General features: G+C 42.5%; 1 protein-coding gene across 1 annotated transcript in view; it reads right to left on the minus strand.

The window, feature by feature from the left end:
- TRPM5 (transient receptor potential cation channel subfamily M member 5) overlaps positions 1-18580 on the minus strand; it is a 57960-nt gene that overhangs the window by 32215 nt on the left and 7165 nt on the right. The window contains exons 4-11 of the mRNA XM_044426089.1: positions 17187-17367; positions 14105-14271; positions 12129-12309; positions 10819-10883; positions 8651-8842; positions 7351-7453; positions 5031-5149; positions 2393-2743 (exon numbers count right to left, since the gene is read on the minus strand). Of these exons, the coding sequence (XP_044282024.1) occupies positions 2393-2743; positions 5031-5149; positions 7351-7453; positions 8651-8842; positions 10819-10883; positions 12129-12309; positions 14105-14271; positions 17187-17367 (1359 nt within the window). The remainder of the gene's footprint in view (positions 1-2392; positions 2744-5030; positions 5150-7350; positions 7454-8650; positions 8843-10818; positions 10884-12128; positions 12310-14104; positions 14272-17186; positions 17368-18580) is intronic.

Below are 18580 nucleotides of genomic sequence, written 5' to 3' on the forward strand. Positions count from 1 at the left end.
TGTTTTCAGTTTGCTGAAAGGTGGTACTGGTTGATGAAAAGCAGTTCTTAGGGTTCATTATCTTTAAAATAGAATTGCACAGAACAAACATTACAAGGGAGAAGTGTTCTTTGGCACCCCTCCTTTGTAAAAGATGACTCAAGGTCACCCCATGCAGCACCAAATGGTACTTCTTTCTGGGTAAAATGCAAAAGAAAAGTTTTCCTACCCCCCACCCCACACCCTTAAATCACCCCTTGGATTTACTTATTTTTTGGTTTAGTTTGGTTTTAGCATGACCCTGAGATAATTTGTTCTCTGACACTATAGAGTTAAAAGGGCAGCTGTATCTTGGATACAAATGAATAGTTATGAAAGCATGCTGCATGAAATATGGCACAAAGAAGCTGCAATTAACCATATGACCCATGTTTGTTACATCAGAAATTTCCATTCATGGTACTTTGTGTTCCATTCTGTGCTGGCAGAAAGAGTGCACTTTTCAACAGACACTAATTAAAATTCCAACAAGCCTCTACCTGGCCTAGCATGCAAAAGCTAATGCATAAAGTTAAGGATAAGCTATTCAACCCCTTCACTGATTCCTTTATGCATTGAAAGATACGTTGGCATTTGGATTCTTAGGGTTGGTCCACAGGTAACATCTTCCTACCATTTGTATGCTTCCATATAGCCAAACAAGAGCTTCCTGAGTTCATTGTCTTTTGCATGGTACTCTCAGCTTCTACCTAGAAGCAACAATATGATCTCATGTCTGCAGGTAATGGAGGGGGACAAGGAGTAAGACAGCTGTGCTGATATCTGCCATGCTAACTTTTTAAGAACCTGTTTGGAGAGATGTTCCAAAACATGAAAGGAGCAGCATACCACAATCTGAAGAATCTTTTTAAAAATAAAAAGCAGTGCACAGAATGATATGGGAAGGGGTTAAGAATATTTGTTACTCATCACCAAGAACTTCACAGAGCAGTAGGTAATAGATTTATAGACAGTCATGTAATACTATCAATGGATATGCTGTTTGGCCAAAACATGAGGGCATACCTAGGTTTCCAGACTTACTTTGAGATTTTAACTTGCAGGACATGCCAACTCTGTTCAGTGGAACTGTCTCCAAGTAAGGGCATGGGCAGTTGCTGCCTTGGGTTGCAAGTCTAAACACACTTGCTAGGGAGTAAGCCCATTTGAGCCTAATGGGATTTTGGATTAAACAGGCTTTACTGCTGAAGACCACAGGGATGGCAATTGCAACATGAGAGTCATAGCGCAGGGGACACAGCAGATGCCAAGGATCATGGGAGTGTTTTACATACGGTGAGGTGTGGGGCTAAGTGTTGCGACAGCATGGCACATACTGCCATGTCCCATATCTAGCCACATGTGTATGTAGGATGGCTACTTGTGAATTGCCAAAAAAGAGGAGAGAACAGGATATAACATTTGCCCATGCCAACTGATATGTCCAGATGCAAATTTAGAACTAATTATGATTTTGAAATAAATACTGTATTTAAATAGAAATACAGTCAATCTCACCACAGTATGAAAGAATGACGTGGGAAACAGGCCTGCTTAGTTGCAAATAACTGCTGATGAATTACAGTTGTTAGGGTTCCAGCAATGGGCAGATGTTGTTAAGTCCATTCCATCCGTGTTTTGAGAATTGTCAAATGGCTTTCATTCTGTCTTTCTGGATAGAACTGGATACTTTGCAGGAGGATTTATTCTACATGTGCTAATTTGCTTTGGCTAATGTGCACTTGCACAGTTGCACTAATCCACTTTAATGTGCATTAGTTAATGCAAATTTGCACAAATCTTCCCTGAACTCTGTGTGTGTGTGTGCATGATAGAGAGAGAAAGAGAGATAAGGAGGAAGCTGCAAATGCCCACATCCACCCTATTTTCTTTAACCCAGTGTGAAAATGTGCATCTTTGGCTGGCATTCTTTTTTCTTCCTATATGTGTATGAAGAAATGTGCATATACTTCCTGGAAAGTTAAAATGACCAGATTCACATAAATTCAAACCCATTTGAAACTGTTGCAAATTTCTCCAAAATTCCTGTATGGATCATTGTCTTCAAACCTGAATTGGACAGGACAGGCCTTCAGACAGAGGACAACTCTGAACTAAGAATAGTTCTCTGACAGCCCTTCAAACATAGGACTGTCTTCTGTGAAAGGGGAGACCAGGCTACCCTATGACAGAGCCACACATTACATATCCAGAGTGGTTTGGCTTGTGAGTGCACTAACTTGCCACCTGCAGCTTCTTGGCCCTGAAAATAATCAACTGATATGGAGTAGCAAAGTTAGATGTAGATTCCCAAAGGACCTGATCAGGGCCAAGTCTTGGGTTCAATGCTCTAAATTGCCTTCAAGAAACTTACACCTTTCTTCTTGCCTCCAGACTTAGGGTCTTGGTAGAAGCCTCGACATGCATCATGAAGAAAATCCTTCAGCACCCTGGAAACTTCATGAAGAGTAAAGAGCAGGCAAGTGTCCCCTACTTCCTTGTGCGGTTGGCCACTCATCCCTGCCAAAGTGAGTCTGTTTTCTTCATGTTTTTTAAGCAGAAGAGTGTAAAGGAGACACTTTGGCGAAACAGTACAGTAGAGTCTCTGGAGCCGGCTGTATGTCAGGAAGTCATACATGTTGGCCCCATTATCGACAAACAACTTGACAAATTCTGGCTTATCATTCACCAGGGCATCCATCATCACTTCCTCCAGGTCACATGACTAAGCATACAAGAAAAGAGGAAAAATATATTTCAGTGAGGATACTAGAGAGTTGCAACTGGTCTGTGTGTGTATATCTGCTGAACCAGTTTTAAATATTGTTCATTGGTTGCTGCGGTTGTTGTCCTACGGCTGTTGTTGTATCATATTGTTGTAGTTTTCACTGTATTTTATGAGTACCCTGAATTTATGAATATTTTATGAATTGTATTTTATGATAGTTAATATTTGTCAACTGCTCAGAGAGCCTACAGGGTGGTACAGAAATGTAATAAATAAATAAATGTTAAGAATGCCACCCTCCTTTCCAGCCTAACATGTCAGCTGTAAACCTGGACTGCAGAGGCAAAAACAAGGCAAAGACAACTTTCGAAGAAAGATGCAAAGAAATCTGATGTGAATAAATCTGAAGTCTGCGGGGGAAGAGGGCAGAGAGGAAAAATGGGAAGGGGAAAAATTGAAAAACCAAACACATTCTTCATTTTCCCTCAAGGATTTTTGAAAAACTTAGGGAGAAACATTCCGCACTCTATTTTTCCACTGTTTCCTGTTTGCTTTTCCGCTAAACCTTCACAATTCTGCATCTCCCACATTGCAATCTGTCAGAGCAAATGTACAAGCTCTTTTAAATAGCTTCTAAGATGTATGATACAACAACTTTTATTAGTAAAGGAATATGCAGAGAATGTCCCCATATTTCAGCTGGTTGTCCACTTGTCAGACTAAGAGAACTGAGTTATATTGCACACACAGAGAGCCATTAAATATGAATAAAATACACCCAGTCAATAGGCGTAGGATATAGACCTTCTGTCTCTAGCTGTTTGATCAGAAGCTGGTCTAGACTAGACAAAGGCAGAAAGTAAATTAGGACTACTGGTGACCTCTGGGTGATTTGCATTAGATCAAGAAGAACATATGACTTGAAGATGCTTAGCAACAGCAACATGTCTTTCCTCACTTAAATGAGGCTGCTGACATGAAGAAAGCCTGGGCAAGAATGAACTCTTGTGTGAAAGGACTGGGTGCTTGGAATGTGCTTGGAGGCAGCCTGTTGTCTTCCACACCTGGCGCTGGTTGGTAGGTCATGGGGTTGCAGCAAAAGCAGATTCAAAACATCTAAAGTCTGCCTGCTCCTGCTGTAGATGTAACATTCCCCACATACATCAGTCTACATCCCTCTGGTTGGATCATCTGATAGAACTAGCTGGGTAAGCAGCATCCATCACAACCTTCCCCCACCCCACTCTGATCCTCACCAAAAGCATTAACTGCTGAAGTGAAGGAAATTCATTATAAGTCCAACTCAAGGGGTCCTAGGGCATGGTCCAAATGCTTATGCTTTTATAGCAACCTTGCTGAAGCTCAGTACATTTGATCAGCTCTTGCATGGAGTTCACCTGGGAATATGATGCATGTTGTCTTGAGTTCAACCTTGGAAGAAAGGTGAGTTCTGTCCAGTTCCAGGAGAAGCATCCTTCCCCAACTGGCTTTGCATGTCAGTGGCCATGCTGTCTGGGAATTATGAGAGCTGCGTAATCTTTAGGGGGCCACCTCAGAGAAGGTAATGCTAGGAGATACCATTACGGTGTGTGCATGTATGGGTGGGGGATTTTTCACATGTCTGTGTTTCTTGTAGACTAGCTCTAGCATTCATGCCAGGGGGGTGTCTTGGGGAGCATGGAATGGCTCCCCAAAGTCATCCAGCACTAGATATGAATATATTGGAGTTAATATTATATCCTTATGCACATGTGTTTGTCTGCGTCACAAGATACTTTAAACATATGTCAATTCCAGTAGAAATTGACATTAAGGGAGCTGATACAGTATTTTAGATCATGAAAAAAGCACTCTGATGAAATGTCCACACTGCCATCGCTTTGTGAAACAGATGGTGGGTTTTCAGAAAACAATAGATGGTATTGGTTAACATTCAGGATGCCATTATTCACAAATTACTAAAAGTGCGTCTTGAAATTCATCATGCTAGAATCAGACTGCAATATTGGGCAAAGGGACATGGGAGAGACAGAGACCAGCCATATTAGGATTTGGGGAACAAAGTCTGACAAGGAAATACACAAGCATTCCTGCTTCACAGACTACTTCTTTAGGACTGGTGAAGGAGATTAGCCATGTTCTTAACTCCAAAATGTTGTATGCCAGCAGATGGCCCAGCAGAAGCTTCTTGCCTCTCCTCAGTGTCCCTTGATTTCTCTAATAAATACCAGTCTCTGATTTAGTATAGTTAGTTTGAGCGATTGATGCAGGTAAAAGAACCTACCTTCCATTCAACATCTCCATTAAATATTTCACTCTTTGCTATGTCCACTCTGTTCCAGGCCACAGCGAGCTTCAGTTCATCCAGATATTCTTGTGCTTCCTGACTATGACTCTTACAGGCTAGTACAAACATAAAATGAGAATAAGTTCACTAGTCCTGTGCATGAACCCTCTGTTCCAGGTTCAGCCTTAATCCCAAGAAATCTTGCATAGAATTGCAGCCCCAAGCTCTCAAACATGAAACTACACATTTAAAGTGGACCTTACTCTTTTAGCTGGTATCATTTTTTAAAGGTTTCCATTAAAAGAATCTTTACTATTCTTTATTTCAGATAGCCACCACGTTTGAAATATGACTTTTGAAAAATACCTTGTGTGTTCCAAAGCCAGAGTGAAACTCTTTGAAATCTCATTAATTCCAGTGAGAGAGAGACTGGAATTGTATCTATTCTAATTTTGTATGAATCCTTCTGTTATACAAAGTGGAATTTCTTAAGAGAACTTTACAGGCAAATGACCTGGACTGATCCTTTAAAGCAGGGCCCCCGCAATCCCCGGGCCATTGACCAGGACTGGTCCGTGGCCTGTTAGGAACTGGGTCACACAGCAGGAGGTGAGGAGAGGGCAAGCAAGCAAAGCTTCTTCTGTGAGCTGTCCTCCACAATTCCCCCCTCCTTTCACTTGCAGGCTGCTGTGGCACCAAGGCACAAGAGGAGGTGGGACGTCAAGAGTGCCCTGACCAACCAAATCCAACCTTTTTCGAACAGGCTAAAGCTCTTCTGACAGATGTCTTGTTTCTCTAGTAAGATGATGATGTGAGGTGCCCCTCAACCAACAATATCCAATACCATGTGTGGACTGTGGCTTGGGCATGGGGCAGGCACTCCAATAAAAAAGGTGGAATGACTGTGCATTAGACCAATGGGAGCAGGCAGAATGAAGACAGGGGGTGGGGCAAACCTATCCATTTTTCCTGCTTTTTCCCACCACAGCACAAATCTTACTGTAAACTGCGCATGCTAGGGATCTAGGTAGCTCACTCCTTTTGAAAATGTAGTGCCTGATGATCTGAGGTAGAGCTAAAGTGGTGAGTTTTATAATTATTTCATGATTTATTACAATGTAATAATAATAGAAATAAAGTGCACAATAAGTGTAATGCACCTGAATCATCCCAAAACGACCCCCCCCCCCACCTCCTGGTCTGTGGAAAAATGTTCTTCCACGAAACTGGTCCCTGGTGCCAAAAAGGTTGGGGACCGCTGCTTTAAAGTTATTAAAAGCCACCAAGAGGTGCAGAAGCATCAACAGGATCTCTCCTGAATAGGTCAGGTCGTCATACAGGTTGACCAAGGCTGTTTTCATGCCAAAACCAGGCCTGAACTTCAAGTGAAATGGATCCAGATAATCAGTCTCACCCAAGAGTGCCTGGAGTTGATTGTCAACTACCCTCTCAAGAACCTTGACCATAAAAAGGATATTAGCTATCACCTCAAAAATATTAAGGTCTTCCAGGACAAGGGACAGTTTCTTTGAAGTGGTCCTACCACTGCCTTTTTCAGGAGGCAGTTTTTCTTTCCTTATTGGTTTTCAAAGCCAAGGGGGCAAGGATCCAGTACAGATGTGGTTGCATGAACCTGGCCAAGCACTGTGGCAACATCCTCAAGCTGTACCAAACAGGACCAGGCTGTGCTTGGGAAATCTCCACAGATTCAACTGCTTTAATGTGGAAAGACAACCAGAATACAGCTGAGCTGTTAGCTGTCTGGGCCACATTCCTCTTACCTGGCCAGTTCTGCTCCCAGCCCGAATCTCCCTGTACTCCTCACTACAGCGGTTGGAGTGCACACCATCTCAACCCCATCATTTTCCTCCCAGGCTCAGGTGTATGTTCTCATAAGGTGAGAGGTGAAGGAGGCACAGGTGAAGGAGAAATGGAGAAGCACTTTCATCCCTGTGACACTCTGAAGGGGCAGACCAAAGGACACTCCCCTTTGGTGTCACCCTCTCTGGGGACACCCCTGCCAGAGCAGCCCACTGGTGCTGAAACATCATCCAGTGGCAGGCATGCTTCTATGCCCAGGAGGCTGCTGGATTGCCAAGCCCTGCAGTGCTGGGCTCAGCTGGGACAGTGAAAATAGCCTGAAGGCTTGGTGGGGGTGGTGGCGGGCTTACAAACGTGCGTAAATCATAGCGGTCCCCTTCCCCAAAAATCCAGAAACCTCCTCACTAGTCCCAGGGATGCAGAGTGCCCCAGACTGGGAAGGTTCTCAGCCAGTACGTACTGGAGAAATAGACTGCATTGATTAAATATATGCTACCTTTAACCAGAGCTTTCAAAATGACTGTATCCAGTTCTTCGGAACCTTCTTGTTCAAAGTTATGCACTGTTAGAAGCTGCTGCTGGGCAACAATGCTTTGGATCTAAAAAGTTAAAGCAGTTAATATTTCCAACTGGCCATTCATCAGAAACAGAATTAAAATATATGAACTGTTCATTCTTTAATTAAGTTATTCCTTATATAAGGTCAAAGCAACATATTTTGGGGTATAATAAGGATGACTAAGTGGGTGCCTCTGAAAGTAATCAGGGCATTTGTAACTCAGGCTAGATCCACTATGCATGCGCTTGACTGCTGTCATGTGTTTGAAGCAGGACTGCCTTTAAATAAATATGGTATAGAAACTAAAAGTGGTACAGAGGTTAGACCATATAACACCTACACTGTGCTACTTCTATGAGCTGCCTATTTCTTTTCTAGCCCAGTTTGAAGTGCTGGCAATGGCCTTTAAATGGCCTGGGACTAAGTTATGTGACCTGTATCCCTACGAACCTGCCCAGGTCTTGGGATATTGGCGCAGCAGCCCTGCTTACAGACTCACCATCAAGATTTAGTACAGTGGTGCCTCAGCTCATGAACGCCTTGGTTCACGAACAAATCAGACCACGAACAAAAATTTCTGAAAAATTTTGACCTGGGTCACAAACACCACTTTGGGTGGCAACCAGGATCAAAGCCATCTCCCGAAGTGGGGAGATGGCTGCGATTGCAGTTTCATTCGTGCTGGGAAGGCATGCCTGATCAGAGGCGCGCTGCTGCAGGAAAGACAGGCAGAATCTCGGTCATCTTCCCCGCAGCTCTGCTTTGCTGCTTCTGTCTTTCCTGCAGAATCCTGGAACGGATTAATTTAGCAAGCCAAGGTACCACTGCATACTGTTTCATGTAAGAGAGAGAGATTTTTTTTTTCTTTTTGGTGGAGGCTCTATTTCTTCCCCAGAGATATATTTACAGCCTCTAATGTATAGGTTTTTAAGGGAACACTACTTTTTTTTAACTTCAAGGTTTTTTTTTAACATGGTGTGCTTTGTAGAATAACTAAATTTACTTAATGTTGTAACGTTTTGTCTTATATTGTGCTTTTGTTGACAGTGACATCTTGTGTATAACAATCCTGTCATAAGCTACCTCAGCAAAGTCTATATATAATTGTTAATTGGGAAGAGGGTAGTATTTTAGAGACCCTGAAAGCTGGAGCCTAAACAACAGAGGAGGCAGGTGTTTGTCAAATATTGCCAAGAGTCTGGGAATGTATTTTCTGTTTACCAAAAAAGAAACTCACTACTTCAGTCCACTGAAGAATGTCCTTCCATGAGAAATCTTCTGTGGGTAATTTCTCTTTTAACAGTTTTCCTATCAGCTGTGGTACAATTAAGTGGGGCTCATTCATTACTGCAGCTAAGATGTCAGCCACACCACCAGATCCAGCCAAGATGAGCCAGGGGGCGGAATTTTCCAATCCCCTGCAAATTCGCTGTTGAAAAACAAGAGCAAACAGATGAGACCAGGCACGCTCAAATGAAACGAACACCACTGTAACAGCACAGTCCTATAAAGATCTACTCAAAAGCAAACCTCACTGAGTTCAGTTGGACTCAGTCCAGGTATTTATGTGTAGAGATGCAGCATAAAGCTTAATTGTCAGCCATAATGTTCAGTTTGGATAACTGAATTTATTTAGTTACCCGGACTTGTACTCTGTCTAAAGGGACACCTTTGCATATCACATAATGACCGATAGGGCTGTAATTCTTAGATAAAACTGTCATTAATGTCTCCAAGAAAATATAAGATGTGAAAGTTATTTTAATGGCTGGTTTCATGGTGAAATCCCAATCCTCTTCAATCCAAAACAATGTCCTTTTTCCAGCAAAGTTGCTCAGCAACCAGATGCACGTGCACCAGTCTGATGCAGCGTTTTATTTATGAAGGTGCTGTTGTCTTCAGCTACTGAGCAACTTTTCCTGATTCAGTTGGTGCTGCAGGGTCAGCCGGTGTGTGTCTAGCACTGAATGATGGGAAAATTAAAAAGGCATGAGCACTAATGAATCCAGCTACTCAGGCCCAGTGCTCCAGGGTCAGCACTGCTAAGTGTGCCAGACCCACATGCCTGGACTTGCCAGTGACATTGTAATTTTCCCACATGCATTCCATCAGCACAAACGTGGAAGACATTGCATGGTTAGGAACAGGGAAATGGTGGTGGTGATGCTGCTCAATCCAGCTGCCTAGAACTGTTTTTGCTGTCATGGCCAGGCCAAAAATAAAACTAGGTTAAAATTAAAAAGGGAGCCACATGCCTGGCATGAGGCACAAGCCTCAGCATGCCATATGTGGGTGCCTCGGTTTTCTTCCTAGCAGGGATCCAGTGTGGTGTACTGGCTAAGGTGCTGGACTGGGACTCAACAGATCTGGGTTCTAGTCCCCACCTGGCCATGTAGGTCACTGGGTGACTTTGAGCCAGTCACTGACTCTCAGCCTAACCCTCCTCACGGGGTTGTTCTGAGGACAGACTGGAGAGGAAGAGGACCTTTTAAGTAGCATTCACTTACTTTTAAGAGGAAGAAAGATGAGGTATAAATTTAATATGTTGATTATATAAATACTAAATTGCATAAATAGTTACATAAATATTAAATACATATTACACCAATACATAAATTCCATAAATAAAAAACATGATTGAGAGCAGGAAGAGGAGAATGATGTAAGCTGCTCTGAATTTGGAAGGAAGGAAGGAAGGAGGGAGGGAAGCTGAGATATAAATCAAATAAATAAATATTCTAATAATGGTGCAATCCTACAGATGAAAAAAAAGTCATTCAAAACCCAGCATGGCCTAACCTGCTAAAACCTCTCGTCTCCATCTTAAGACTGTTACATCTTAATACTGGGCATCATCTTCATGCCCTTCTTTGCCTCTCCCTCTCCCACAATGAAGAAGAGTTCTAGAGAACCTGACAACCTGTTCACTATTTTACCACATTTTATTTGCTCCTAAGAAAGGCATGATTGTACTAAACATATCTGACATTTTAGAATGCATCAGTTTGGAGCAGTTATTAGCATGGGCCTGTATTTCCTGCTCAGCAGCTCAATGCCAAATATTAGAAGATTGGCTCAAATAGTTTCCTTTGGGCAGTTTTGTGAACTGCCTGGACAGGTTCAGCTACTGGCAGTACAGCAATGTAGTTAAGAGTAGAACTGCGACCCAGGGGATCTGGGTTCTATTCTCCGCTTAGCCATAAAGTCAACTGGGAGACTTTGGGCCTGTCACAGACTCTTGGCTCAAACTATCTCACAGGGTTGTTGTTGTGATAATAAGATTGAGAGCAGCAGGAGGAGAATGATATCAGCTGCTTTGAGCTCATTGTAAGAAAAAAGTAGGATAGAAATCTAATAATAAGTAAATCACCTAATGCCATTTAAACAGGATCACTAACTCCTTACCTCCAGCACATGAGGCCTTCCATTCACAAGTAAGCAGAGTACAGGGATTTCAATGCTTCCTGTTCCTGGAAGAGAGAGTAAATATTTAATTTACTAACATCTGTGGAATGGACACATTTTTGCCATCTTATAAAAATACTTTATTATCTCAGCTGTACCTCTGTCTCTTTTAGTCCAAGAGGATGCCTGCTCCTCTCACCACCACTGGTTCATCAGCAGGGTGAGTTGCCATTAAATGGGATGAGGCCAGTTGTCTTTCAGGCTCATGGTATGTAATTGGCATTTACATCCTAACTTTAAAAAAGTGATGCCCACAGAATTAGGCTGCTTAAACTCTAATGACTAGTGGAATTTGTTCAGCCTAACCCGTGCAGGATTGCAACCAAAGGTTTTGTTTCAGAAAATTGCATGGATCCTCCCAAGGACCTGCAAAGAAGGGACCTGTCAGAACCTGAATGGAAGTTTCTGTTCATTCCATTCACTGCTGGTGAAACCATCTGAAACTTTTCAGTCATAGCTTTTTAATGCCTTACTTCAGAAGAACTCTTTTGACACCTGTGGGATTGCTTTAGAAGACCAAGAACTTTGGGAATATCTACAAATATTTGCACATAGAACCAACCAGCAGTAGGTTACTGAGAGTGTGATATAAACAAAACTCCATCAGGTTGGATCTTGACATAGTTATACTTATAGTAGGCTCATTAAATTCAATGGAACTTAGGTTGGTCATGACTAAATTAAATCCTATTGATTACAGTGAGTCTATAGTACATATAGCCAGTGCTTTTTTGTAAGAAAAAAGGTGCCAGAACGCATGAAATTATTTACCTTTTGCATGTAGTCAATCACTGTACACACACCCACACACGTCAGTTGTGTAGCGAAACATAACGGTTGCCGCCCGCAGAAAGCACTCAGCGCGCAACCACACAATCAATCACAAGCCGAGCAGCGCCATCACAACCAGTGCAGACGAAGTACGCATGCATCGGATTCGACACACAAGTAGCCCGCATGCACCATTTTAATGATTTTGCTGCCAACCTGCTACGCTCAACAGGGTGATTCAAATCCATGTGGACCAAACATCAAATTTTCAAAAGTTACTTTTAAAACTTGGAAACTCTGTCGAAAAAAGGTGCCGGAACTCTATTCTGGTGCGTTCTATGACAAAAAAAAAAGCACTGCATATAGCTAAGTCTGGATCAACTCATCACCTTTATTTAGACAAACCAGTGTCTCTGTTAATGCTGGAAACCCAAGCAATGACTGACAATTAATTAAGGCTTTTCTTGCCTTCTTTATACCTCCGTAGCCAGTATGCTGTTCCGAAATATGTTTCTCCAAGGTAAGACGTAACCTTGTTGTCCCATCTGGTTCATTTGGATCTTTTTCATCCACCAAAATGAAATGGGAGTGATGGTTGTCAAGAGAATACAGAGGACCTTCAGCGTTATAGTCACATTTGTAGCTTATAAGACTGTCATTCTAGGAAAAAGGAGAAGTTATTTTTTCACTTACAAATGTTGGTCTGGTTGAGACATAATGAGAAATGAGAGTTTTCCACTACACAAGTGAGAGCCAATATTTCAAGGATTCACTTTCATTTTGAAACTAATTGAACACAATTCCCTGAATTTGAGCACTGGAAGTTGATCTTTGTTTAAAATAGGAAGCAAACACATCTGTCACTCTCTGGCATTCAGAAAAGCAAGGAAGGGTGAGCCAGCCTAGCCCTTGCTGAAGCTCATTTATATAGTGGAAAACCATATTTTCCCATTACACTTGAACCAGGCCATTCAGGGCTTTTCCATCTCATATGCTGGCTATTCCGTACTCATTCTCTACTCATATCCATTTATCAGTTCTTTAGACAAGTTGTGACTCTCCAGTTTTCCTTCTGTGTCTAATCATTTCTTTTTGGGAAGGTTTTATTTAGAGTAGGGAAAATGCAAAATGAACCTGACAGAAAAAAGGGATTTGCACTATTCCACTGTACTACAGTGGCACCTGGAGGTTATGCATGAAAAAAGCAGGAAAGAAAATGCTCCTTAGGTGGTACTGAGATCTACAACGCTGAAATTAGGTACAGCAAATCAGCAGCCTTGTGACAAGCACTCGGATTGTGTTATACTATGCTTTGCTTGTGTCACACTAACCTTGAATCGTTGCAGAGTCTGTTAGGTCAGAAATGGGCTTAATAAGAATAGATAAAGTAAAATCATGGCATTGCTAAAATGTGTTGGAATACTGGCAAAATAAAGTCTCTATTGGCCAAACAGATACATTGACCCCACCAACCCTCACACACGTAGCATAGGGTTCAGAAGACACCTCTGCCCCGTAATATTCTGACATGGAATTCTAAACTGCTAGTTAGCATGAAGTACATCGTCTTCTTTCTTCTCCTCCTTGTATACTTCCCAGTATAAATTCTCTATTACACCTTCGTCAGTGCTGGAGCAATTATTATTAGGAACTCCCTGGCATCTAAATTTGTTTTTATTAACATGATTTGTCTCATGGTGTTCCTCCTTTGAATCTCAGGCATTCAATCAGCTCCTGTGCGATTAAAACAAGATGAGCTTTTATTGGCCATTCATGCTGAATGTTGGAATCAATTTCTTCAACTCATAAGCACATAAAAACTAGAGGGTCGCAACTTGTTTAAAGAACTGATGAGGAGGACAAAGAAAGTCCCCTCTTCCCTCGCTTCCCCCAGTGGTGTGAAATGCCAGGTTTAGTTTCTTTTCACAGGAGTATTAAGAACTTCTGGAGTATCTGATACAAAGAGCCCTTCTGAACACCCAATATGCTGTATAAACATACAGCCAGCAACCCTAAAGACTGCCTTCTGAGGAAAACTATCCTAGCATATCTAGTATACAAGAAGCCTGGCACCTCTGTCCTTGGCCACTGTATTTCCACACTGCAAACTCTGAAAATTATTGGGGTTTATAAGTAAATAATGACAATCATCAATCCATCTGCTTTAAAGAAAATTAAAAAATGAAATCCCTTTAAAACTAAAACTGTGTAACATGTGAATTCAAAATTTTTACTCAGATAGGCATTCTCAGCATTACTGTTCATACAGGTCAATCTTATGCCACAGAGATTTTCATCCAATGAAACCCAAGAACTGATTTGTGATTTAGGTAGTTTCCACAGCACTATCTTATCACATTATCAGTAGGACTAAAGGCTGCAATTGTTCTCAGGCAAATGCACTACATTCCTTTTTCATACTTTTACCAGTGAGAAAAATATGCACATTGTGTACCTTAATATTATCCAGAAGTTCTTTCTGCTGAATTTTTTTCAATGAAGTTATTCCTATTGCAATGACTTTGACTGTGGATGAAGTACTTGCCAGCCTGTGATCTTGGACTGCTTGTCCTATATGTTTTGTTATTCCAACACGCAAGGCACTTGTGAAGATCCATGCACCTGAAATTAATTTTTATAGGTGTGCTATAATATGGATGGCAGTGTCAGGTTGTTGCAGCAAAAAAATAACAAAGAAGCTTGTGGAAATTTAAGGACCAACAGAATTATTATGACATAATCAATTTTCCTGATGAAGTGGACTAAATTCTGCAAAAAGTGTATGCCTTTAATTGCCACAGACTCACGCCTCCTTTTTCCTGCAAAGACCCAAGGTGAGTCACATAGTCTTCTTCCTGCTCTCCATTTTATCCTCACAACAACATCCCTGTGAGGTAGGTTAGGCTGAAAGTCAGTGACTGGCCCAAAGTCACCCAATGAGCTGAATGGCTAACTGGGACCAGCCATAATGCAGTACCCCATGCTCCCAGCTTAAGACAGTTGTCCCAGAATGATGCCATGGTCAATGATATAGAAAGTCATCAAGCATTTCAGGAGTTTCAACAGGGTCATTCTCTGCCTCTCTTCTGGCGTTGATCATAAAACAGGGTGACCAAACTGCTACTGTGCCGAAACCCAGCCTAAGTCTTGGATGCTCGTCCAAGAGTGCCTTGTGCTGGTTGACCACCACTGACTCAAGAAACTTGCCAGGAAATGAACATTTGCCACCAACCTAAAATTAAAATATTCCAGGATTTCTTCAGGGGTTGCTTCACTACCTTCTCTTTCAGATGGCATGGAACTACAGAGGCTGCTCCCTCTCTGCTGGTTTCTATAAACCAGTAGGCACAAGGACGCCATATAAAAGTTGCACAAACCTGTCCAAGTCCCTATCAACTGTCCTCAAGCTGTACCAATTGGAAGTCACCCAAGAAAATTGTACTGGGCCATTCTCTTTGTACCTCACCTGATTCAACCGCTATAACACGGGAGTCAAACCCTGGTGGGTACAAGAGTGGGTATATCCTGGAAGTGCATAGCAAATATGTTACAGCGGACCTTGGTCAGGGCTACAGTGACCTTTGGACCAGCATGTAACAGGCTGTGGATAACCCTAAAATACACCAAGCAGCAGAGGCAAGATTGAACAGAAGTAATGAGATGTGGTGGCTTTGCTGTCCTCACTGCCACTGAAGTATAGCTGATTATAGGCACATATCGCAGTGTGACTGCATCCACCAGGGGTTTTTCTCCATCAGCACTTGAGCCATCTCCAGAGTATACCACAGAGCCAAACGGTTCTGCTATAGAGAGGGCACTGGGGAGCAAATGCGTCAGCCACCCAGGTCATTTTTGCATTCCACAGGTGGACCAGTCTTGCAGCAGAAGCACCCGCCATATCAGCCAGAAAATTCCCTAGAGCTCTGTGGAAACTAGCAGGATCCATTAGCCTTTGGGGCCAACCATCTTAATTGGCCCTCTCCCTTTGCAGAGGGAAAAGTTGCCATCAGTTTAATCTCAAATGGCAATTTGCTCGTGATAAAGAGATTGAATCAAAGTTCTCCACTTTCAGATCATGTGCTTCCCAAAGTTACAGTGGTAAGAGATGTCTGCCACATAGCTGTGTGTCAATTACAGTTTCATTCATTTCCACATGCAAATTAACTTTATGGGGAAACCCGGTTCTTATACACTGTGTCAACCCATAAGGAAAAGGAGGATTATGCAACTGCCTTGGAGATCCTTGAAGGAAAAAAGGCAGGATATAAATATAATAAATAAATTACCACCAGCACCCCACCGCCCTCAAGTCTGCCCTGGTGTTGGACCACTAAGACTTGTTGAAAGAACTCCTATTCTCCCACTCAGGTCTTGGTGATGCATCCCAGATCAGCCACCTCATCCACTACTCAGTTAAGGATCAGGTATGTCTTCTTTTGCACTGATCTGGCCTTCCAGAGCAGCTTCTAGAGGCCCAAAGCAGGCTGATAGGGCAACTACCAAACCGATGAGTGCAAAGGAAGGCTGGAATTGCACAGCCATCCACTGTCTGGGCAGCATTGCCCCTACCTCGTTAGCTCTCCTCCCTCTCTCTCACTACACTGGTTGGGTCCTGCACTGCTCCCCCACTTCGAGCCAAGGCCTGCCTACCAGGCACATACTCAGATCCCATGAAGGCATATAGGCAAACTGGTCAAGATGTCAGAGGGGTGATCCTTGTGCTGGCATCCTGCTGAAGCATCTCTCCTCCAAAGGGACAATCCCCGTTGGTGTCTTTCCTTTGGGAGTGGCCCCACCACCCACAGCAGGGCTGATACTTAATGAGCCTCTTTCCAGAACTAGTCCAAACACAAGCAAAGCTCCAGCCAGCTCCAGCCACAGCACAACCCCCAGCTGCAAACACTCAGCAGCAAGCTGCAACAGTCAAGCAAAGCAAAGCAAGCAGAGCTAAGAAGACAAAGGAATGGCCAAAAAGGAACTCCAGCTGGCAGGCAGATGCAGATGAGATAGAGGACTGGCTATTGTCCTGCTTCTAAATTAAATTAAATGTTGGTTTTTAATGTTTGATTAGAGACAGGGTGGTTACCCTATGGCCCTAGGGCTGCCTGCAGCCCTCAGCCTACTTGCATGTGGCTCTCGACCTAATTTTAAAATCCCTCTGCACGTGATAAGTTCAGACCCCTGGCAAGTGTGAGCTGTCCTGTCCTTGGCAGTCAGCTGCAAGGGAATTGACTCTCAATAGAAAAAAGGCTGCTGACCCCTGGATTAAAGTTAAAGAGAAGGATGGCTGTAATCCAAACTCACACATGCTTCTTATGCTTGAATAATCACATTTTGATGATAAATTCATATTCAATCTCATTCTTGCAGCCTTACAATTTGAGATACTGCATCCACAATCACTGAACTCTTTGGGGAAAGAAATGAATTTTTAGCATGCAAACTCTTTTGGAAATCTACCCCCTTTATCAAATAACAGGAAATTTTTTCAACATGGCCATGAAAAAGGATGTTTCTGTTCTAGGAGTGGAACCCACCGGTGCTTTGAGCAGCTTTGACCAGTCCTTTTCTTAAGGTGTCACGTAACCAAGGTTTCATCTGGAAGTTTTCTTCTTCTCCAACTAAAGAGACAACCAGGTTGGGAGCAGGAAGATTCCATTTGTTACTCATGACATCAAATATAACTCCAGGATGGATGGCACATGGGACCTTAATAAACTGTAAACAAGAAAAAAGCTGTTCAGAAAAGCTGTTGAAGAGCTGTAGGAAACCATATGACTGTCAAAGGGGGGTTCCACTTCTCATCTCACACATCAAGAAGGATCTTGGGCATTTGTTTGGAAGGAACAGTTAATATTTGGTCATGTTAAGACTGGGAAATAACACAAGGAAAACCATTTCAGGCAAGACTGGAAGCGAGGTGAAGAAACCCAGGGCCCACCCTTGTGTGTTTGCTTCCCTTAGGGAAAGGATGCGAGTAACACCATTGTTGTGGTACACTCACTTGCTGTAGTACATTACTTGTGCCAACGTTCCCACAGGTCCATGATGGGAAGGACTAATTTCTTATTAATTGATCCTCAGCAAGGAAAAGGACCCTATTTGGTGAAAAATAGTGTGCATTTCTTGGCTTACATATCAGATCTCTTATTTTCCCACATTTACAAGGATTTCATACTGGGTTGGATCCAGAATTCCCATGAATGGAACTCCATACAGTTGTGATTACACTTTTTAAAAACTGCCACTATGATCATAGGTATTGTTGTTGCTTTGTCCATCCACAAGCCCAGTTTAAACTCAGGTTGCTGTTTCTCTTCCTTCTAACCCTTTGACTTACTATTTTGCCCTCCCTCCCAGCTTCTAGCTTTACTGTTTCTTTCTTTTCACCCTTTTTGAATAGCTAGAGCCCCCACCCCCAGTAACTTCCTCCCCAGAAGGCACTTTGTGGTGGTACTTAAAACTGTTTCTCCAGATCTGCCCATAGATCCAAAATGTTTGTGGTTCCCTGTTCTAAAACTGAAATGGGCAATCTATGTGAGTAGCAATGGGAGGGAAGACAGCGACAGAGTCAAATGAGATAGGATTTTTGTGCGTCTGACCATGGGCTGGCTTTTTCCAAGTTGTGCAGATTCCATAGTTTTATGAAGCATTTCATATATATTGGGAGTATTTCCACACATGTGCACTGCTGCAAGTGCACATAAATCTGAATGCACATTTGCAAAGTATATTCTTATATGAAAAATCCAGTCCCATCAATGAACTAATGATGGAACTAACAATGCCTGGCAATCCAGAAAAAACAGATAGAACTGACTTAATAACATCTGTGCATCTCCATTCTTGAGTAAGTCTCACTGAACTCAGAGGGACTCCTGACCAAACACACAGAAAATTGATATGAAGGGCTTATTTTTGGAGTACTGTC

Source organism: Varanus komodoensis, unplaced genomic scaffold, assembly GCF_004798865.1.
Source record: "Varanus komodoensis strain SLA01 unplaced genomic scaffold, ASM479886v1 scaffold16, whole genome shotgun sequence".
Taxonomy (NCBI): domain Eukaryota; kingdom Metazoa; phylum Chordata; class Lepidosauria; order Squamata; family Varanidae; genus Varanus; species Varanus komodoensis.